Source organism: Bufo gargarizans, chromosome 6 (assembly GCF_014858855.1).
Source record: "Bufo gargarizans isolate SCDJY-AF-19 chromosome 6, ASM1485885v1, whole genome shotgun sequence".
Lineage (NCBI taxonomy): Eukaryota > Metazoa > Chordata > Amphibia > Anura > Bufonidae > Bufo > Bufo gargarizans.
This window is the reverse complement of record NC_058085.1, coordinates 351,096,798-351,121,674: the sequence shown is the minus strand read 5'-3', so window position 1 is coordinate 351,121,674 and position 24,877 is coordinate 351,096,798. Positions and strand designations below refer to the sequence as shown.

At 40.9% G+C, this 24,877-nt stretch overlaps 1 protein-coding gene across 3 annotated transcripts in view; it reads left to right on the top strand.

The window, feature by feature from the left end:
* Positions 1-24,877, top strand: part of LOC122942295 (alpha-2-macroglobulin-like) — a 186,263-nt gene that overhangs the window by 23,723 nt on the left and 137,663 nt on the right. For all 3 annotated transcript variants that reach the window (XM_044299830.1, XM_044299829.1, XM_044299828.1), the window contains exons 3-9: positions 3,171-3,330; positions 4,102-4,154; positions 4,430-4,450; positions 4,611-4,764; positions 4,852-4,936; positions 10,148-10,271; positions 20,262-20,376. In XM_044299830.1, the coding sequence (XP_044155765.1) occupies positions 3,171-3,330; positions 4,102-4,154; positions 4,430-4,450; positions 4,611-4,764; positions 4,852-4,936; positions 10,148-10,271; positions 20,262-20,376 (712 nt within the window). The remainder of the gene's footprint in view (positions 1-3,170; positions 3,331-4,101; positions 4,155-4,429; positions 4,451-4,610; positions 4,765-4,851; positions 4,937-10,147; positions 10,272-20,261; positions 20,377-24,877) is intronic.

The window sequence follows — 24,877 nt, the reverse complement described above, 5'->3', positions numbered from 1 at the left end:
CTTGACCCCCCCTCCCCCACCAGCTACGTATATACAGGTGAAACTCGAAAAATTAGAATATCGTGCAAAATTCATTTACGGTATTTCAGTAATGAACTAACATATGAGATAGACTCATTACATTCAAAGCAAGATATTTCAAGCCTTTATTTGTTATAATTTGGATGATTATGGCTTACAGCTTATGAATAGTGTTGATCATGAATATTCAAATTGCAAATTTTTATCGCAAATATCAGCACTTTGAGAATTTGGGAATATTTAGAATATACTGATATATATTCGTAATTTCGAATATTCACAATTTTTTTTTTAATCAGTACAAATGTTCCCTCCCTACTTCTAGCTTGTGGGCCAATGAGAAGGCTGCAATATGTTTGACTTTAGGAGTGGTGTTGATTGCGAATTTTCGTAATGCAAATTTTTGTATTGCAAATTTTTGTAATGAGAATCAATGAGATTGTGAAAACTCAGATCCAATGGTTTATTCTAACCTGAAGGTATTCCCATGGTGACGGGGACTCTTGTCGAGGAGCAGTATACCAAAGTGAAACAACTGTACAGATTTAAAAAAAAAAAGAATATTCAAAAACAAGAATATATAGCAATATAGCGAATATTCCAAAAAAAAGGAATATAAAGCAATTTAGCTAATATAGTGCTATAATCTTCTTTGTCTAATAGTTGTAATTTTTTCATTATCTGAAGTTCATAGCACTATATTAGCTAAATTGTTCTACATTAGTTTTTTTTTCGATTATTCGCTATATATTCTTGTTTTAGAATATTACGAATATTCGAAAAACAAATATATAGCACTATATCGAATATATTCATTTTTTTGAATATTCGTCTTTTTTTCCATCTGAAGTCATGATTCCTCCTTGCTTAAGCAGGGAGAAATCATGACTTCAGATGGAAAAAACAAGAATATAAAGTGAATATTCGAAAAACAAGCGAATGTAGAACAATTTAGCTAATGTAGTGCTATAATGTTTTATTTTTAATAGTTGTAATTTTTTTTCCAATCTGAACTTCAGATGAGAAAAAAAAATTACAGCTTTTAGACAAAGAAAATTATAGCACTATATTAGCTCTATATTTGTTTTAGTTTTTTCGAATATTCGCTATATTGCTATATGTTCTTGTTTTTGAATATTACGAATATTCTAAAAATGAATATATTAGTTTTCTAGAATATTGGTCTTTTAAAAAAATCTGTACAGTTGTTTGACTTTGGCAAGCGTACTCGTCACCATGGGAACGCCTGGGGGTTAGAATATACCATCGGATCTGAGTTTACACGATCTCTTTGATTATCATTATGGAAATTCGCATTACGAAAATTCGCAATCAACACTACTCCTAACGAATATTTGAAATTCGCAAATATTTAACGAATATTCTACGAAATATTCGCAAAGTATCGCAAATTCGAATGTGACCCATGCCGCTCATCACTACTTATGAAACCCCGAAATCACAATTTTGAGGTACCCTTTGCTCAGGGGGTATGGACAAGAAAATTTCTGTGTGAGGAGGGGATGAGGTATTGTCCTGTTCTGTGCCAGCATTTCTCAATCGATGCCCACAGTGAGGCGGTGTACAGTTCAGAGCTGTCTCCACCCCTGGATGTATGGGAGACATCAGGGAATATGCAATGTCCCAAAGAGCAAATCTGCTCTGTATACAATCTTTCTTGGCATCAATAGAGCTCGGCTGTCACAGAGCAGGACAATACTTCATCTCCCCTCACAAAGTGATGTGCATTTACTGCTTTCCATACTTGACAACTTTTTGAGCCACTTATGCAGGAGGGGAGAGGTGAGCAGGGAGCTGCTGGAAATTTTTCAGTTAATGGCCACGTTCCCTCCACACATCCCATTTTATGGGATGTCTATCGCCCTAGTGATGCAACCCTTCAGCCATGCCCTCTTTCCCTTTAGGACCCACCCCTTTTAGTGTTACTATCCTGTTCTCCTCAGTGTGTTTTTGGGCACCAGGAATGCATCTAATGATCTAAGTCCTGATGCCTCAAGCAAATAGGGCAGCTCTCCGAGAGATGTTGGGAGGGTTTCCCAACACCTGGGAGAACCTCTTTTTTCCAGAGTTTCCTGGAAAATTGGCAAGTATGTAATACAAAATGCATGTCTACAGCTTCATGATGGTATGTTAAAATTCAGCATCTAGATGGTGGGGGTGAGAATGGTGGGGAGAGTGTCATGACTGTAGAGGTAGGGCCATAGAAGTGTGGTTTGAAACCCAGGGAAGAAAGCCATATCCTTTGCTCATGGTGTCTCGACACAGGAGCAGGTAGAGCAGTTTCTTTTGTGTTGAGTACTAGAAGAACTAGAGGACTTCTGGTCTGCAAACAACAGGGATGGAATTGTTCTCACTCAACAATTAGTCAGCGTTTACACAATGTGTTCAAGACACAATATGTCTATAGTTGTCCTGTGCTACATACTCCTCAATCATCTTTAAGACAATGTTCAACTCCACTAAAATATATGTATGGAGAATCCAAATGAGGTTTATTTCAGAATGAATCATTGTAATTATGTCACAATAGAGAGAAGGGAGGAGATCATTACATCAGAGCCTGGCTGCAGGGAGATTGCAAGGACAAAACTAAACAGCATACACATTCTTCAAAACTATGAAGACATGGGACATGACAGAAATGACAGAAGAATAGACAATTTTTAATCAGGGTCCTTTACAAATTTGCATAATAACTTCAGAGCTCTAATTTTTTTTACCTTTCAATGGACAATGCCTATAGGAGAGCCAATCCTGGCTATGTAAACTCGTTCCAGTGTTTTAACCTTTAATGTTCAGTCACAGTTACATTTGAATGCACTTATTAATATCTGATGTTTATCAAATTTGCAATAGTGGCTCTACAATCTTATTCATGTAGGGGCACTACCATACCAAACCCTCAACCTCCTTTATGATGCACATAGATCCTAGTGTATATGGAAAAGGCTTGTCTTCTCGAGACAATCAATCCCTTTACAGTAAAAACGGCAAAAGAATATATTTTACAAAGATGCTAGATAACCTTGGTTAGCAGTTTTTATGCATTCATTTAAGGTACAATTCATTTGTCTATGAGTTATCTTTACCCTGCAACATAAATTACAATATCTATTTTCTTTTGGTAGGTTCCCAATCCTGAAGAAAATGAGGCAGTCGGTACGATAACTCTCTCTCTTAAAAGTTCAGGGGAATCCCATACCAACAGTAGTAAAGTTCTAGTAAAGAAGCAGCTATCCAGAATTATAGTCCAGACAGACAAAGCCGTGTACAAACCAGGACAAGTTGGTAAGAACAAAATAAAGAAAGATCTTGAATAAGTTGTGACGTTCACTAATAAAATCATTGGCACGATCACAAAAGGTAGTGCAGCAGTGCACGAGTCAGAACCACCAACTGGCTCAATAACAAATTCCAAGGATAAAGTCTGCATAATGACTGCGCTAACTATCAATGTTTAGAATCCAACTAGCATGCCCGACTGCTGCTCCCTACACTACTGTGTGTTAGTAATCACAGGTATAGGTACAGTTTTTTGTAGTAGACACAGGATATTTCCCACATAAACAAGCTAATTAGACACCTACCAGCATTGGTGGCAATGGAGAGGAAAAATAAGTCCTATGTATGCAGCGTCCTCTTGTATAGACAAAATTCACAGCCCAAGCAATGTCAATTGCAATTCTGAAGAGTGCTTGAATTTTCCCCCAGTCAACAGCTGCTTTCTCCTCTTTAAAACTCCTGCTCTATACAGAGCACACTGTGACGCCACATAAAATTTGCAACTCCATGCCAGGCAACCACCTGTAACATATATAGGTGTAGATCACATTGCACTGATCCCAAATATATTATTAAGGTGCACCATTTCATAAATTTGGGGCATGCACACAAACCAAAGCAGTCCTAAAGCTAACACAAAAACAAATGCAAATGATAAATGTCCCCCATATTTTATTTATATTGTAGCATCCTTACTTGCCTATATTCATTGTAGAAAAAATTCTAATGTTTTAAAGAATTTTCCAGTGACTTTGTTTTATTCTTTTTTTGGAACAGTAAAATTCAGGATTCTGTCCCTTAATGAAGATTTCAAACCAGAAACTATTTTGGTAAGTTTAAAGCAAAACTAATAGCAGTTAAGAAAAATAAAATGTCTCAGATTTTATGTGGTAGTTTATATTAATATGCCATGAAAAAAATCATGCCATGTTTCATTGCATTGCACTGCTGTACCCTAGAACCATAAGTTATATTTGTGGTAGATTATTAAATCCAATCAAAGTTTTAATTTCAACATCATTTCTTATTTCAAAATGGGCAGAGTATGATATTACCTTTAAGAACCTGAGAATAATCTAAAAAATGTGTGTGTTTTTTTTCTTAGATCCCGGTGGTTGAAGTACAGGTAAGAAAATAAATAAAATAAAATAAAGTAATAATAATAATAACATACAGAGACATCCATATCACCCCCTTTTGAATGTGTGCTTTAGTTTGTGAATTTTTACTTAGCTTTTTAGAAGATTATAATACAAGCTTTGCTCAACTGAGGTTATTTCTTTTAGAACCCAGACAAAAATAGGATTAATCAATGGTTGAATGTGAAACTCAATCAGGGAATTGCTGAGCTCTCCTTAGATCTGACGTTGGAGCCCACACTGGGAGAATACACCATTAAACTGAAAGATACATCTCATACCTTCAGTGTAGAGGAATATGGTGAGGAAATGTCTATATGCTCAATACTAATATCTAACATGTGTTTGTTTATCCATCTCTAATCTGTATCTATTATGTCCTTTTCAGTACTTCCAAAATTTGAGGTCAATATCAAGTTACCTAAATATGTTCTGTATAACAGTGAAACGTTTCCAGTTGAAGTTTGTGCCAAGTGAGTAAAATAAATTGTTAAATTTTGGCTTTATTTGATCAAAGGATACTTTTTGTGGTGCAGTAGCTCCATGTGATGGCAGCATGCTTAGTAGGCTTTACTGAAGAGGTGGGTTTCCTGGTTTGGATGTTGGGGAGTTTGACATGCCAGGGTATTGACTTCCAGAATATGGGGGAATGCACGTGAGAAAGGAGGTCAGATATGTAAGGAGGGGACAGATTGTGGACTGCCTTCTATGTCATTGTTAGTATTTTGAACTGAATTTGCCGGGCAATGGGGAGTCAGTAAAGAGACTGTCAAAGGGGAAAGGCAGAAGAGAATCGAGGGCAGCAGAGTGGAGTTTAGATGTGTGAGTGTTAGATGGGATGCCACAGAGGAGGATGTTGCAGAAGTCCAGGCGGGTGATAACAATGGTGTGCACTAGCATTTTAGTTGACTCAGGGTTGAAAATGAGAAATGTTATTGAGTTGAAAGAGCCAAGTGGTGGTAAGGGTTAGGATGTGTGGCTTGAAAGACAGAGCAGAATCAAATGTTATCCCCAGAGAGTAGACCTGTGAGATTGGAGAAAGAATGGTGCTGTAATGTAAACTGTAATGGATAGGTCTGGTAGGGGGGCTGAGTTCTATGGGGGGGAAGATGAATTCAGTATTCTCTATAAAGAATATACACACACACATATATCACATACACAAATATACACACATTTATACAGTATACACATGTACTTACAGCACTTACACAAATATATAGAACATATACATACACACACACACTGTACTTACCGCACTGACATCAGGTTCTGAGATTCTAGAAGGTGCCATGGACATCATCTAAACCATTTACATAGGTTATAGCCCAAAACAGTTTCTGCTTTTCAATTAAAATCAAGTACTCCATATTATCTTAAAATCAATCGAAACCTCAAAATAAGTACAGCCCCTAAAATAAATACGGACTCCCAAAAAAACTACAGACCACAGGCCAAGCCCCTTACATGTGTACAGACCACAGAGCAGATCTTCTAAATAAATAAGGACCCAGAATAAAGAATCCCTGAATAAATACACAATCAGAAAAATGCATACCTCAAAGCAGACCTCTGAATACAGACCCCGGAACACAAACAGGATTTAGAATAAATACAAACTTTACAATGTAGTTCCTTCAGAAGGCGCCTGGCTGCCATGCCAAGTGTTTAGCACCCCTCAATTTCAATTATGCAGTGCGGATGAGAGGACAGAAGAAGCTCCCTTCCTCTGTCTAATCTCTCAGACGACATGGCTAACACAGACATGACATCTCAGGGGTTAAACTACTGGGATTGGAGCTAACTTATTTCTTATCCAGGCACAGTGAGAACTTGGTGCCAGCTGTATAATGCAGCCGGCATCCAGGAGCACGGCTCCTCGGCCCATGATATTGCCTTGACATACTATTATAGCACAGAGCATTAAGTAGCAACACTCTGTGATGTCACAGAATGGAAAGGGGTTAATCAGCTTGATGAGCTGATATATACGAGGGTAAGTAAAAAATGATCCACATTTTTTCTAATCAACTTTCATTTTTTTAGCATGATTTCTTAAGTCACTACTTCACAGGTGTTATGTCAGTTAATTTGCACCTGTGGTGCGAGAAACAATGGCTGCACGACTTTTGATGTGCACAAAAGAAGAGCATCATGTCTCCTGATAAATTCTCAATTAGCCTCTGTAGTAGAAGAACAGCTGGAAATTTTTTATAAAGACCAATTGAACAAATGATTTTTAGCCTAACATCGGTAGAATACCAAAAAATGCCCCCAGAGGTGTCCATAGCCTTTAAGGCAGACAGTTCATGCTTGTTCTGCAGTCCAACCAATAAAGAACCCCCCCCCAGTCTTACTGTTATAAAAAATTGGAGCATTATAAAAGTAGGGATATGAACCACAAAAGAAATTGCTGAATTAAAAAAATTTCTAATATATTATTCAATCATCTTCAAAACGTAAAGTAGTTTTTCACAGTCACACAGTCAGCAGTTTTTATGCTAATTCCCATTTTTCATAAACACTAGTGATGAGTGAGCATGCTCGGCCAAACTGCTGTTCAGCTCGAACATCGCTATGCTCAGCAGATCCAAGTGCTCTGCCGAATAATTTAGGTGCTCAAATACAATTTAATACAATGGAAGTCAATGGGAGAACCTAAGGCACCCCCTGCTCGGAAGAGTAGAGAGTGTCTGGTTCATAAAAAAAAGGTTAGAAATTAATGGTTTGAAATCAAAATGGTTTGGAAACAGCATTAAGAGAATAGCTGGATGTATCTTACACTCCTATTATATACAACATCCAATAGACAACCACAAAAAGGCTATATACCAAAAGCCAGGTACATGCCCACTCTATCCATGTGACAGATAACAACAAGCTCTCATCTGATTGAGAACCAGTAAATCTCAAAGTTATTTTGCATCTGTTGGATGGCTTGGGTGGACCTGCACACCTAGATCAATATCATTAGGGCAACAAAAAGTTTTCTGATTGTCTTAACATAATATTCAATAACAGTTTTATCATGTAAAAACGAATTTGCATAAACATAGGCTTATGGGAAAGATATGCAAATGAGTAGAATCTGCCTTGTTTTTCAGCTGTCATGACTATGAAAACCAATAGATGGCGCTATTTAGTTATGAACAGCGCCCTCTATTGGTTTCACAATCTTAAGACAATTTTAATAGTCTTGTCAGAAGACTAATACTATGAAACCAATAGAGGGCGATGTTAATAACTCAATAGCACCATCTATTGGTTTCATAGTCTTCTGACAAGAATATTAGACTGAGTCTTATAACAAGCTTATTATTGTAGCCTTTTGTATGGAAAATTCTCAATAAAATTTGCGATTAGAATATTCGCGATCTACACTAAGTTGATATCTGACACTGAAAGCTGGGTAATAACTTAGTGATAGAATCTGACACTGCGATAGCTGGATAATAACTCATGATCTACATTGAGTTATTACCCAGCTTTCCTAGTGTCAGATATTATCACTGACTTACTACATATTTATTACATAATATTCGCTATATTGCTATATATTAGTTTTATAGAATATTACGAATATTATAAAAAAACGAATATAGAGCAATATAACGAATATGATCTCAGCAAAAAGTCTACTTTCACACTAGTGTTCGGGTGTCCGCTTGTGAGCTCCGTTCGAAGGGGCTCACAAGCGGCCCCGAACGCATCCGTCCAGCACTAATGCATTCTGAGTGGACGCGGATCCGCTCAGAATGCATCAGTCTGGCAGCGTTCAGCCTCCGCTCTGCTCAGCAGGCCGACACCCGAACGCTGCTTGCAGCGTTCGGGTGTCCGCCTGGCCGTGCGGAGGCGTGCAGATCCGTCCAGACTTACAATGTAATTCAATGGGGACGGATCCGTTTGAAGATGACACAATATGGCTCAATCTTCAAACGGATCCGTCCCCCATTGACTTTCAATGCAAAGTCTGGACGGATCCGTTCAGGCTACTTTCACACTTAGACATTTTTTAACAATATAATGCAGACGGATCCGTTCTGAACTGAGCCACCGTCTGCATTATATGAGCGGATCCGTCTCTGAACGCAAGAGTGAAAGTAGCCTAAGAGAGGGCGCTGTAATCATGACTCATGAACAGCACCCTCTATTAGTTGTATATTGTTATGACAAGACTATTCGCTGAGATCATTTTCGCTATATTGCTCTATATTCATTTTTTTAAATATTCGTAATATAAATAAAAATATAATATATAGCAATATAGCGAATATTATGTAATAATTATGTAGTAAGTCTGTGATAATATCTGACACTGGAAAAGCTAGGTAATAACTCAGTTTAGATTGTGAGTTATTACCCAGCTTTCCCAGTGTCAGATTTTATCACTGAGTTATTACCCAGCTTTCCCAGTGCCATATCATCCTAGTGTAGATAGCGAATATTCTAATCGCAAATTTTTATCGTGAATTTTCCATGCAAAAGGCTTGTCATAAGACTCAGGCCGAATGCACACGGCCGTTGTTCACGGCCGTCAGCGGTCCGTGGAACCGCGGCCTGGATTTCTCCTGAGAGCAGGAGCGCACTGCGTCATTGGTTGCTATGACGTTGTGCGCTCCCTGCTGCCGCCGCAATACAGTAACACACTGGCATGATCTATACCAGTGTGTTACTGTACTGTGGCAGCAGCAGGGAGCGCACGGCGTCATAGCAACCAATGACGCCGTGCGCTCCTGCTCTCAGGAGAAATCCAGGCCACGGTTCCACGTACCGCTGACGGCCGTGAACAACGCCCGTGTGCATTCGGCCTCAGTCTAATATTCTTGTCAGAAGACTATGGCACTATTTAGTAGAATATTAGACTTGTCATAAGACTGTGAAACCAATAGAGGGTGCTGTTCATAACTCAATAACGCCATCTATTGGTTTTCATAGTCTTATGACTGCTGAGAAACAAGGCAGATTCTGCTCATTTGCATGTCTTTCCCTTAACCCCCTGCTTATGCAAATTAGTTTTTACATGAGAAAACTGTATAGAAAGGTTATTGAATATTATGTTAGGACAATCAGATTATTTTTTTTTGTCGCCCTAATGATATTAATCTAGGTGTGCAGGTCCACCCAAGCCATCCAATAGATGCAAAATTATTTTGAGCTTTACTGGTTCTCAGTCAGATGAGAGTTGGTTTGGAATATCTCACCGTGCACAAGGCTGCTATTGTAAGGTGTGCTGGGTGTTATCTGTCTCCTAGATAGATAGATAGATAGATAGATAGATAGATGGCTTGCACATACCTGCCTTTCAGCATATAGCCTTTGTGTGGTTGTCTATTGTATGTCATACATAATAGGAGTCTTAAGATATATCCAGCTATTCTCTTAATGCTGTTTCCAAACAGTTGTGATAGTTTTTTTAAATCAATTTCTAACCTTTTTTTATGAACCAGACACTCTCTTCCGAGCATGGGGTGCCTGGCTGTCTCCTAGTGACTTCCATTATACTTGGATGCTCGGCCGAGCACACAAATATAGCAATGTGTTTGGGCCAAACACCCGAATACTTTGGTGCTCGCTCATCACTAATAAATACGCAATCATTTATATACCTTTTACGCCTTAACTTTTTTTTTTCTAATTTTTTGTCTTATTAAAATTTATTCTCATTATTTCCTTTTAATCTTTAGGTACACATATGGAAAGCCAGTACAAGGGGATTTTACAGCTTCTATTTGCCGTGAATCTTTTTCATATTATTATATGAGGAGGGGTTCAAATGAACCCGCAATATGTGCTAATTTCACTGGAAAGGTGAGGTCCTATTTTTCATACTAAAGTATCACCTAACTGAATAAATAACTTATCAAACTGATTAGAATTTAATTTAAATAATTCTATAAGCATTCAGAGATAAGGCATACACATGAGCCATCAGGGATTCTATCTGACGGGACTCACTGTGAGCAGGAAACCTGCTACTTTACATTTCCACAGAGACTGACATCTGTACAAAGAAAAGGGCTAAGAGATGAGCGAATTTTAGAAAAATTTGATTCGGGATCTATGCCGAAGTTCCACAAGAAGTTTGATTAGTTACGCATTTATTTGTCACAAATTCCTATAAATCAGGTATACCCAGGCCACTCTGCCTTAGGCCTCATGCACACGACCGTTGTTCTGGTCCGCATCTGAGCCACAGTTTTTGCGGCTCAGTTGCGGACCCATTCACTTTAATGGGGCCGCAAAAGATGCGGACAGCACTCCGTGTGCTTTCCGCATCCGTTGCTCTGATACGTAGCCCCGCAAAAAAAATATAACATGTCCTATTCTTGCCCATTTTGCGGACAAGAATAGGCATTTCTACAATGGGCCGTCTGTTCCACAAATTGCAGAATGCACATAGGTGGCTTCCGTGTTTTGCGGATCCGCTATTTGCTAATCGCAAAAAACTTAACGGTCGTGTGCATAAGGCCTTAGGGTATGGCCACACGCCTTTAAAAAGGGTCTATCACTGATATGGGGTTTAGCTGCTTAGGTGGGGGCACAATTTGCTGGCATACCCACTTCTCCAACCCCAGCACTCACCTGACCTACAGGTGGGAGCCCTTCTTGAGCCATCTGCTTTACTCCGTTTCCATATCATCTAATATCAATGAGAATATGTAATCAGGAACATCATGTTCCTCCTCTCTCTGCATCTTGCTGACTTTTCGAGGACATAAAGACTTTGAAGAATAATTTGGAAGAAGTAAAGCCACCAGCAAAAGATGAGGATGCTCATCATTCAGACCTGGACCCCCAAGGCATGGACCTGGAAGTCACTTACAGCCAGGCCCCTGCTGCATACGCCGGCATCGCTGAAGACCAGTGTATTAACACTTCGTATGCCATGGTCTCCATCAGGTCCCCACATTGTAGTGGCGGGGACCCGATGGCAGAGAAGGCAAGCCAGATGCCTTCCATATGCCTTCTACGGAACCCTGTAAGATCCAGCCCTTAGGCTAGGTCGCACAGGCAGGCTGTCAGCATAAAAGCTGACAGCCAATGAATTATAGACACTATAAAAATATCACATGATCCACTCCCTCCCTGAACGTCGTAGAAAAAATAAAATAAAAACTGTGCTAAAACACCAACATAAAAAATGTGTATACCCCCAAAATAGTACCAATCAAACCATCACCTCATCCCACAAAAAACGAGCCCCTACATAAAACATTAAAAAAATATATATGGCTCTCAGAATATGGAGACACTAAAACATGATTTTTTGTTTCAAAAATGCTTTTATTGTGTTAAAAGTGGAAAAAATTAAAAAGTTGACATATTTGGTATGTCCGTGTGCATAACAGCGAGGTCTGTTAAATTATAAAATGATCTAATCCCTCAGGTGAGCACTGTAAAAAATGAAAATAAAGTTTCAAAAAGGCAATTTTTTGTCTTGTCACCTTACATCACAAAAAGTGTAATACCAAGCGATCAAAAAGTTATACGCACCCTAAAATAAAATTAAACCTTCATCTAATCCCACAAAAAATGAGCCGCTAATACAATCACCCAAAAAATAAAAATAAACTATGGCTCTCAAATTATGGAGACACTAAAACATGTTTTTTTTTCAAAAAGGCTTTTATTGTGTAAAACGTAAATAAATAAAAAAGTATACATATTAGGTATTGTCGCGACCGTAACAACCTTCTGTATAAAAATATAACATGATCTAACAACATAAACAAAAAGAAATGAAAAAATGTGTAAAAGAAACATTTTTTGTCACCGTACATCACAAAAAGTGTAATACCAATAGATCAAAAATTCATATGCACCCTAAAATAGTACCTATTAAATCGTCATCTAATATTGAAAAAAGTTAGCCCCTACATAAAACACTCACCCAAAAAATAAAAATTAACTATGGCTTTCAGAATATGGAGACACAAAAAAAAATGTTTTTTTTCAAATATGCTTTATTATATAATACTGAAACAAACAACCAAAATATTTGGCATTAACCGAAGCAACCTGCTCTATAAAAATAGCACATGATTTACAAAAAGTAAAAACGGTGCCAAAACAGCTATTTTTGTTACCTTACCTCACAAAAAGTGTAATCTAAAGCGACCAAAAAATAAATATGTACCCTAAAATAGTACCCCAAAACTGCCACCTTATCTAGTAGTTTCCATGTTTTTTGTTTTTTTTTTAGTTTCTACTCTAGGGGTGCATCAGGGGGTCTGGTCTTAAAATATGACATTGCAACTTAAAATTATCTCACTGAAATCTGCCCTCCAAAAACCACATGGTGTTCCTTTCCTTCTGCACCCTGCCGTGTGCCCGTACAGCAGTTTACAATCACAAATGGGGTGTTTCTGTAAATTACAGAATTAGGGTAATAAATATTACATTTTGCTGTTTAGGCTACTTTCACACTTGCGTTCGTCGGTCCGCTCGTGAGCTCCATTTGAAGGAGCTCACGAGCGGACCCGAACGCCTCCGTCCAGCCCTGATGCAGTCTGAATGGAGCGGATCAGTCTGGCGGCGTTCAGCCAGACTGATCCGCCTGGCCGTGCGGAGGCGAGCGGATCTGTTCAGACTTACAATGTAAGTCAATGGGAACGGATCCGCTTGAAGATGACACCATATGGCTCAATCTTCAAGCGGATCCGTCCCCCATTGACTTTACATTGAAAGTCTGAACGGATCCGCTCAGGCTACTTTCAGACTTAGAAATTTTTCTAAGTTATTAATGCAGACGGATCCGTACTGAACGGAGCCTCCGTCTGCATTAATATGATCGGATCCGTTCAGAACGGATCCGATCAAGCGCAAGTGTGAAAGTAGCCTAAGACTTTTTTGTTAGCTGATTAAAATGGAAAATCTGTCAAAGAAGTGAAATTCTGAAATTTCATCTACATTTCCCTTTAATTCTTGTGGAACACATAAAAGGTTGCCAAATACCTTGAGGGGTGTATTTTCCAAAATGGGGTCACTTTTTTGGAGTTTCTACTCTAAGGGTGCATCAGGGGGTCTTCAAATGTGACATGGCAACTTAAAATTATCCTAGTGAAATCTGCCCTCCAAAAACGACATGGCGCTCCTTTTCTTCTGTGCTCTACCATGTGCCCGTACAGAGGTTAACAACCATATATCAGGGCAATAAATATTGAGTTTTATTTGGCTGTTACCCTTGTTTTGTTACTGGAAAAAAGTTATTAAAAATTGATGAAAATGTCATGGCGGGGAGTGCGGGAAACCCCCCACCGTACAATATCAGTCGCTGCTACACTGGATAGCAGGGAACAGGGAGCAGGTAACCTCCTAACGCGACCCTGAAGATCTCCCTAAACTCTTAATGCATGAGCCGCTTTAGAAGGTAAGGGGGCTCATGCTCACCAACCTATGACCCCAAAGTATCCCTGCTATGCCCTAAGCCTGAAGACAGGGCAGAGACCACCCATTCATCCAACACAATGGATGCATGGTGTCTCCAGAAGCCCAGCAGCTGGCCACCAACTAGACAGGGTTCACAGCCGAATGACAGGTAAGTAGCAAAAGGCAACAGACAAATTAGGTTACTAGAACTTACCTGCCGACGACGAGATGGACCGGAAACGCACTGTCTAGATGTTTGCTTAAACCCCTCTGTGAAAGCAACCCCCTTTCAGAGGAAACACACCACAACACAATAACCTCCAAACAAGGCCCACACCATAACAACATACACCAGATGGGAGAGGGAAAACAGAAACACGCCGGAGGGGACACACAGAAAGAGCAAGGGAAACAATATAACAAATAAGGGTGGCTCACACAGACTTTTACATACAGCCAGGGAGCAGAGCTTCTACACAGACTGACAAGCAAAATCAAACTGACCTCAGGTTCTAGAAAGTTTGTAAAATCAGTTTTGAATAGCTTGAGGGGTGTAGTTTCTAAAATGGGAACATTTATGGGTGGTTTCTATTATGTAAGCCCCACAAAGTGACTTCAGACCTGAACTGATCCTTAAAAATTGTTTTTTGGAAATGTTCTTAAAAAATTAAGATTTGCTTCTAAACCTCTAAGCCTTCTAACATCCCAAAAAAATGAAAATGTAATTTACAAAATGATCCAAACATAAAGTAGCCATATGGTAAATGTAAAGTAAGAACTATTTTAGGAGGTATCACTATCTATTTTAAACGCACAGACATTAAAATTTTACCATATTTTTTGTAAATTTGGTATTTTTTATAAATAAAAATTAAATATTTTGACTCAAATTTACCACTATCATGAAGAAAGTATGTGACGAAAAAACAGTCTCAGAATGGCTTGGATAAGTAAAAGCGTTTTAAAGTCATTAGCACATAAAGTGACAGATTTGCAAAAAATAGCCTGGTCTATAAGGTGAAAAATAGTAGGGTCCTGAAGGGGTAAAGGCTGATGTAAGAATAAATAAATGTAAGAATAACTAAATAAAACTGATGCAGAATGTCTCCCTGCACTCTCCCTTCTCCAATATTCTTCTATTTATCAATTTCAGCAACACTATGCCTAGCGCATGAGTGCTTACCATATCTCTACCTATGCTTAGCTCACAGGATAATGGTGAAGACCTCACAGGATGAGGGTTTTATAGGGCTATCTACAGATTGGCTGGCTGCACAGCATTTTGGGTGATCTTGCATTCTCAGGCTTGTCTCCTCTAAATTTAGTTTCACTTTTTAACACGTGCAGCCGCCATTTTAGAAAAATCTGATTCTTCAAGTGTGAGGAAATTCGGATTCGTTGCAAATCAATTTTTTTCATAAACTTCAGACTTAATTCTACTTTGAATGCTTCACTTCACTCAACACTAATAATAACTAGAAAAGCTTCAATTTCTGGGGAAGTTGTGTGAAGTGTTCTTGCCTCCACCAGTAGTCTACAACTGGAGTGGGTGGAGTAACTGCATGGAGTGGCTTGAGTAACTGTTGTGTATTTGGAGTGGCTGTAGTAACTGTGGAAAGGTTGGACTGGGCAGAGTAACTTTATGGAGTGGGCAGAGTAACTGTGTGAAGTGTTTGGAATGAGTAAAGATAGTAAACATTACACTAACCAATTGATTGATCAAATTTAAAAAGTGCACATGACAAGCTTGATAGAGTGAGAAATGCATTTCAACTTTTATTTATTTATATAGCACATTTAATTGCAATGTTGTTGCCCAAAGTGCTTCACAGTTACATTAAAACATACATTTATAAAAACATTAGCAGCCGATTTGTGTAGGTGGGCTTGAAAATGAGGGAGTGGTGGCAATTTAGAAATCATGTCCTGATTTTTCAGCTCACACTCTAGATTTTGTCACTTTGCTGGCTGCTCACACACCCGGGTTCCTATGGCAACTCACTCTTCAGCAAGGGCAGAGAAGAGCGGTTGTAGTTTAAAATTGTATAAAATATAAAATATTAGCAGGCACACTTACAATTAGAGTAACATATTATTTAATATATCAATTAAAATATCAATTAAAATATCTCACACAAATGGAAATAAATATGATAAATATGCACAAAGAACAATATGTCACGGCTGAGGATGGGGAAAACCCTCAGCCGTGCGGTATCAGAAGGCGGATGGTCAATGCCAGGCCAGGACAGGAATCAGGGAGCAGATCACCTCCAGATCACCTCCTACACATCCCAAATTCTGACCCTGTCTCCTATCCGTATGAGCCAACCCTGATGGTAGGAGGGCTCATACTCCATAACCTGATATTCCTGCTAGCCCTCAGGGTGGCCCTGGCCTAGGAGCAGGGTAAGACGAACTGTTCCTCCTAGACACAGAGGAACAGGAGTCTCACTGGCTAAGCTACATAGAAAGGGGAACATGAACAGACATATGGCAATGACAGGTAAGTGAGACTAGTACCATACTTACCTGCTACAGACACACAACCTGGAACCCACGTGCAAGTGCTGCTGTCCACAACAACACAAAGGACACAGCACACAACAGACATGACACGGGAACCCAGGAAACCATAAGCTGCAATAACAAAGAGACCAAACAAACATCTTCTAAACACCATATGTGACCTTATGACCACAAGGGTGGCCTCCACTGGCAGATGGTATCACACAGGAGGCTGCTCCAGCTAGCCATGGCTGAAGTACCCCGCAGACTAGTGATATTCACTGAGGCTTTATAGGCCCAAGTAGCCACACCCAACAGACACACCCAGTGTTTACACACACAGAAGGGATTTAACCCTTCCAACACCAGGCAAGGGAAGACGGCCACTTAAAGGGGAAGTACACACAAACATACAATTCACCTGTTGCCGCGGGCAACGGCATGCGTGGCAACCATGTCCTGGGGATCAGCCATAGGGCTGAGACACTGCCACCACACATGCACACAACACCACACGTTGCCACGGGCAACCAAGGGAAGGAAAGTGTCACAAAACACACCATAGGCCGTGACACAATAATGCACAAAGAACAATAATTAGCAGCGTAGGGATTAAATAAGCAGCAAATAATTCATTAGCAGCACATAGGAACAGTTAGCAGCATAGAGATTCCAAATAGCAGCATATTTTCCTCCAGTTCCATATAGTGGAGTACACAAATTAGCAGCATAACTGGATAAAAAAGATCCAGATCGAGACTTGTGTTCAGGGGGAGAAAAGGTTTGCTAGCCGATATACCTAGACGTGGCGTCCCACGTGTTCTTTGGTACTTAGCGGCTCTTACCTTTCAGTCGGTACGCTTACCCCCTTCGCAATCCTGTGTATGTTGTCTGCGTTCGAATCTCTTGTGTCCCACGTGAAGTGTGCAAGAGCGTGTCGCCTCTGGTTGTCAGTGATGATGTCAGCGGTTACCTCATCTCACTTGACCCGCACTATAGCGGTTTGGAATAGAGCGATCCGGACACTGTGTTGATGATGATTCTGCGAATAAACGTGTGAGCTTTTTTCGGATTTCTTTGATAATGTTATAAAAAGTCCATTTAAAAATGATATCCTGCTTGCAAGCCGATACTGTAGTCCCCCAAAATTTCCATACGCGTTTCGAGCCCCGAAACGCATATGAGAATTTTGGCAAACCTTTTCTCCCCCTGAACGTAAGTCTTACATATTTGTCTTAATCTGCGGCAAGTATACTAAGTGAGCCTAAAAAAAGAGCTGGACTATTGTCATAGGATATTAAAATTATCTATATTGTCCAAATAGAGCAGAACTACTACCATTAGAAAATGTAATTTGGACACTTATTAATATTGCTGATCCAGACAACAACACGTTTTTTAGTGGTTTGAACTGACACCCTGTTATTTGAATCAGTGATCCATCTGGATCTGAAAGTTTTTTATCCAGTTATGCTGCTAATTTGAGTACTCCACTATATGGAACTGGAGGAAGATATGCTGCTATTTGGCATCTCTATGCTGCTAACTGTTCCTATATGCTGCTATTGAATTATTTGCTGCTTATTTAATCCCAACGCTGCTAATTATTGTTCTTTGTGCATTATTGTTCTTTGTGCATGTGTATCATATTTATTTCCATTTGTGTGAGATATTTTAATTGATATATTAAATAATATGTTACTCCAATTGTAAGTGTGCCTGCTAATATTTTATATTTTATACAATTTTACCTATTGGATTGTGTGTACCAATAGCAGTTGCACCTTTACCACACTACCCTCGGTTAAGCAACCCAATTACTCCTTATTTATATGGTTGTAGTTTAAAAATTATAAATCCTACAGCTTTATATTGTGAGAATCACAAGACCCAGACCTACATTTTGATGCATAGTATGTCTCTGAAATATTAAAAATGAAGGCACAGTCGCAGTTTAGAAATTGCCCTTCAAATTTGAGGTGACTAGAGTGGAGTTTCAATAAATGGTCATATTGTGAAAATTATCACTATTGCTTAGCCGTGGACATTTTTAGTGGCAGCAAGGATAGCTGAACATTTTGATATACAATTTGTGTAGGTGGGCTTCAAAATTAGGGAGTGGTGGCAGTTTAGAAATCATGTCCTGATTTTCAGCTCCCACTCTAGCTTTTGTCAGCTCCCACTCTAGTTTTGAACATTCCGCCATTCATTCCTATGGGACCAATTTCGCAACAAAAACGCTGATATTTCGTGAACAATTCTTCGAAACATTCCACAAAGTAATAGCACACCAATCGGGAAAAATCCGCACGTTTTGGAATATTACTGTCCATGTAATGTAAAAACTGTGGGAGGCGTTAGGGTGGTAAATGTGGCTATAATATATATGTGAGATAACAGTAAGTGGTCTTGCCAGGCAAGAACACTTAATAATAATAATGATGATGATAATAAATGTCTTTAAAGATGTCCCTAGTCTTTGACCTACAAGAAGGGGATAGAAATGTTATTGATGATGATGATTTCTATCCCCAGCCAGTTTGATTACTTAGTGTGATGTACATAGGATTAACAAACTTATGAGGATAAAATAGGGATAATTTGGATCTTGTTGCAATAACTGAAATGTGGTTTAAGTATTGTAATGACTGGGAAATTGCTATACCTGGATACACACTGTACAAGAAAGACAAAATAGGTGAAAAAGTGGTGGATTAGCCATTTATGTCCATGATAGTCTAAAATCTACAGAAATTTAGAACACACACACAAAGAGCTTTGAACTCTTTGGGTTTGCATGCAAGCTAAGGAGGGGGCTGTTTTCAGAACTGATAGTGTTTATAGGTCTCCAGGTCAAAGTGAGGATTTTGATAACAAGTTGGTTGATTACATTTCTCAAACGGCAGAAAAGGGAGGACTTGTAGCTATGGGTGACTTCAACATGCCTGGTGTAGACTGGAGTATCTCTAGTGCTCTCACTTGCAACTGATGCACTTAAAAGAGCATCTTTGGAACAGCTAGTGAAGCCACCAACCAGAGGAGATAACATTCTTCATTTAATCTTTACAAATGGGATCCTGGTGGCCTAGGTTAAGGTGGAGGAACATTTAGGTTCCGATGACCACCATTGTTTATGGTTTGATATAATAGCAGACTGGGAACCATCATACACTATTAAAAAAGTAATGACTTTAGAAGGACTAATTTCAAGGAAATAGAGAGGGTGTTTAAAAGGTCAATTAAAAGGCTCAGAATAAACAGTGGGTGTGTGTATAACTAGTTGACATTATTAAATGTGGTCATCTAAAAGTCAACTAAACTGTATGTCAGACAGATTATCAAAAGTTAAAGGAAGGAGGGACCACACTGTGGTTTTCTAAAGAAGTAAGTAATAGAGTAAAAGAAAAAAAGGCTGTGTTTCAGAAGTATAAAAAAACAGATGTGTAGCTGATAGAGAACTGTATAAAATCACACAAAGAGGCCAAACATCTTAGTCCACACCCGATTTTCCACATAGCCCAGTCCCTTCCATCTAAGCACCACTCACTTCTCAACTAAGTTGGAAACAATTGTAGAAGCTCTAGTCAAAATGCACCAGTTTGTGCCCCTTGTTAGACAGATTCCAGATGCAGACACATTACTGAATGTGGGCCAAGCAGTCTCAGAATCACATAGATAAGTAAAAGTGTTCCAAAATTATTAACACATAAAGGAACGCATGCTAGATATTACGGGTGGCATCCTGACTCTAAAATAGGCTGTAGAATAACAGATTCTAAGAACTTAGAAGGAAGCCCATGAGGCCCCCGTACACCACTGGTGCCATAGCAGCTGCCAGACCACTCTTTCTGTTATTTCTGGCATTTCATACAGCTATGTTAAATGATTGGCTTTTAAATATGAATTGATTCTTTCACACAGCTGGACAGATCTGGTTGCCATACCATTGATGTAAAGTCTGGGGTGTTCAGGATGAACGAAACTAACAAGAGAAATGAACTGAAAGTTGCAGCTTCTGTCACAGAGGAGGGGACTGGTAAGTCTGATGTATTCCTGACTGTTAGTTGCATCTAAAATGTGTTATTACAACATGAGGGACAAAGACCCTGATTTTGTAGTTAGGGGTCTTTGTTACAAATTTTTTATAGGGGCCACAGGAGCTTCAAATTTCATCTCAGATTGGCTGGGTAGAAAAAATGTAAAGTCAAAGTATGTTCTCTTTAGCATCCTCCTGTATTGCATCCTCCTGAAATGTTCCCCAGGCCGTCCACCTGCATCATCTACCTCGTTCTGGCCATTACATATTTATCATCATAATTTGGCACAATTACATTACATTTATTCACTCTCCCCCCAACACACACTTCTTCTGACCTTTGTGCAGTTTCAGAAATAAAGGTTGTCACCTGTAAGTCACACTCTAGACAACCTGTTTAACAATAAAGCTGCCCTTTTTCTAAACGGAAATATGATGATAAGCTATGTCAGGCACATTAATACAAGTTGACATTTCTAATGGTCAAAGAATGACTACAAGATCAGTAGAGTTTGAAGCTTTTTAATAAATGAAATGAAATGATACTTGTAGTAGATGCAGTTACAGTTGAGTACTCCACATGAGCCCCATTGTACAGGTATATTAAAGGGGTTGGCCACTTTCTGGTTACTTACCAATATAGCAATTGTTCAAATTCTGCACCATTTTCCATATTTCATAAAGTATGCTCCCTTGTTTGCCAAGTCTTTTCTTCTGCCTATACAGAAGTCTTGTCCATAAAATGGCTGCTGATGGAGGAACATGTGACCAGGCAAATCACCTCCATGTGATGTCTCCTCTGTTTAAATACACTGCATCTGCTATCTGCACTTGCTATTTTGGGAGTTTAGGACAGCTACAGTGTATTTGAATGCAGGAGACATCACATGGAGGTGATATACCTGGTTACTTGACCCTCCATCAGCGGTCATCTTATGGACAGGACCTCTATGTGGACAGCACAAAAGACAAGGGGGCATGGCCTATGAAATATAGCAAATGGTAAAGAATATCAACAAAGGACATATTGCCAATTTTCATATAGTCATCTTACATACAGATTGGTCCCAAGCAGCCAGAAAGTGGCCAACCCCTTTAAGCACTAATATGCACCCATTTCTATTGATGGCAACCAAAAGGTTACTGAGCACCTATACACAGTTCATGGTCAAAAAGTAGCTAAAACTGATCATAGGTTAATAGCTGAACATCCCTTAAACAAACAATGACGATTGTTTCCCTCACACAGCCAAACAAATTTTAGTCCATATTGGCCATCACAGTCATTCAGACTGACCATGCAGTCTTTCTGGGAACTTTCTCTTAAAGCAGGATCTATTGTTGATGAAAGCTTTGAGGCCCCTTACATTTTAAACTATTGTCTGTCAAGCCCGTAGTATACTGAAAAGGAGGTCAGGAAGGAATACTGGATGGAAGACGATGCAGGGGACGATGAGATCCTAGACCCCACATGGAATGAAGGTCATGCCACTGGCTTTCAGAGTTCGGAGGAAGAGGCAGTGGTGAGACCGAGCCAACGGCATTGCAAAAGCGGGAGCAGGGTGCAAAAGCAGAGCAGCCATCGCCGAAACAGTTCGCCTGCTACTGGCCACCGCCTCCAGGGACCGAGCACACCAAAGGCAGCATCAAGGAGTTCCCTGGCATGGCACTTCTTCACACAATGTGCTGACGACAAGACCCTAGTGGTTTGCACGCTGTGCCATCAGAGCCTGAACATAGGCATTAACGTTCTGAACCTTAGCACAACCTGCATGACCAGGCATCTACATGCGAGACACGGGCTGCAGTGGAGTAAGCACCTTCAAAACCAAGAAAGGGCTCAGGCCCCTCCTGCTCCCTCTTCTGCTGCTGCCTCAGCCTCTTCCTCCGCCTCTGGAGGAACGTTGGCACCTGCCGTCCAGCAAACAGAGGATGTGCCACCAACAACACCACCTCCGTCACCAAGCATCTCCACCATGTCACACAGAAGCGTTCAACTCTCCATCTCACAAACATTTGAGAGAAAGCGTAAATTCCCACCTAGCCACCCTCAAGCTACTGGCCTTTGAAATGCTGTCATTCAGGCTGGTGGAGACGGACAGCTTCAAACAGCTCATGTCGCTTTCTGAATCACAGTACGTCGTTCCCAGCCACCACTACTTCTCCAGGAGAGCCGTGCCCTCCCTGCACAGCCAAGTATCGGATAAAATCAATTGTGCACTGCGCAACGCTATCGGTGGCCAGGTCCACCTAACCACAGAAACGTGCACCAGTAAGCACGGCCAGGGACGCTATATCTCCCTAACTGCACACTGGGTAAATGTAGTGGCAGCTGGGCCCCAGGCGGAGAGCTGTTTGGCGTACGTCCCTCCGCCGCCAAGGATCGCAGGGCATCATTCTTTGCCTCCTGTTGCCTCCTCTTCCTACTCGGCTTCCTCCTCTTCTTCTACCACCTCCTCCTCCAGTCAGCGACAGACCTTCACCACCAACTTTAGCACAGCCAGGGGTAAACGTCAGCAGGCCATTCTAAAACTGATGTGTTTGAGGGACAGGCCCCACACCGCGCAGGAGTTGTGGCGGGGTATGGAACAACAGACCGACGAGTGGTTGCTGCCAGTGAGCCTCAAGCCCGGCCTGGTGGTGTGCGATAATGGGCAAAATCTCGTTGCAGCTCTGGGACTAGCCGGTTTGATGCACACCCCTTGCCTGGCGCATGTGCTGAATTTGGTGGTGCAGAAATTCATTCACAACTACCCCGACATGTCAGAGCTGCTGCATAAAGTGCGCGCTTCCGGTGTTCTCATCCTGCCGCCACTCGGCTGTCCGCTCTACAGCGTAACTTCGGCCTTCCTGCTCAACGCCTCATATGCAACGTGCCCACCAGGTGGAGCTCCACCTTGCACATGCTGGAGAGACTGTGCGAGCAGCAGCAGGCCATAGTGGAGTTTCAGCTGCAGCTTGCACGGGTGAGTCACACTGCGGAACAGCACCACTTCACCACCAATGGCTGGGCCTCCATGCGAGACCTGTGAGCCCTGTTGCACTGTTTCGAGTACTCCACCAACATGGTCAGGGACGATGACGCCGTTATCAGCCTTACAATACCACTTCTATCTCTCCTTGAGAAAACACTTAGGGCGATGATGGAAGAGGATGTGGACCAGGACGACGAGGAGGAAGAGGGGTCATTTATAACACTTTCAGGCCAGTCTTTTAGAAGTGGCTCAGAAAGAGGATTTTTGCAACAGCAGAGTTCAGGTGCACACTACTGGAGGAGGAGGAGGAGGAGCAGGATGGGGATGAAGCATGTTCACAGCGGGGTGGCATCCAACGCAGCTCGGGCCCATCACTGGTGCGTGGCTGGGGGGATACGGAGGACGCAGACGATACGCCTCCCACAGAGGACAGCTTGTCCTTACCTCTGGGCAGCCTGGCACACATGAGAGAATACATGCTGCAATGCCTGCGCAACGACTGCAGAGTTGCCCACATTTTAACTACTGGGTGGCCACCCTGCTGGATCCCCGTTACAAAGACAATGTGCCGTCCTTAATTCCCTCACTGGAGCGTGATCGGAAGATGCACGACTACAGGCGCATGCTGGTAGACGCGCTCCTGAGAGCATTCCCGACTGATGCCGGGGGACAAGTGGAAGCACAAGGCGAAGGCAGGGGAGGAGGAAGAGGTCGCTGTGTCAGTGCCAGAACCTCAGAAGGCAGGGTTAGCATGGCCGACATGTGGAAAAGCTTTGTCACCTCGCCGCAACAAACGACCCCAACTGCTACTATGGAGAGTGTTAGCAGGAGGCAGCATTTGAACAACATGGTGGAACAGTACCTGTGCACACGCCTACACGCACTGACTGATGGTTCTGCCCCATTCAACTTCTGGGTCTCCAAATTGTCCACATGGCCAGAGCTTGCCCTGTATGCCTTTGAGGTGCTGGCCTGCCCTGCAGCCAGTGTACTCTCTGAACGTATATTTAGCATGACAGGAGGCGTCATTACAGACATATCCAGCCGCCTGTCCACAGCCAACGTGGACAAGCTCACGTTCATTAAAATGAACCAGGCTTGGATCCCACAAGACTTGTCTGTACCTTGTGCAGAATAGACATTTATACCACCATCAAACATACATTCTTGTACTCAAGTCAAGTGCAATGATTCTTTGTTTTCTTTTTTTTTGTTTGTCCAAATATTTGGGGGGCTACCTACCCCAATAAAAAAAAAAAAAAAAAAACATTGTTGGCTGCCGCCTCCTCCTCCTCTATTGCTTCCTCCACCTACAACACCACATTCACAGCTTCCTCAACCTCCAACTCCATATCCACCTCCTTCGCTGAGTTGCAGGTTACTAATTTGTAATTTTTAGTTATATTATTTTATTTTAAGTTATTTCCCTATCCACATTTGTTTGCAGAGCAGTTGCCATGCTCTTAAGCACATCGCACAGCCTTTTACATCCCTCTAGCCTTTTCAAGGACTATTTTAGTGCTGAC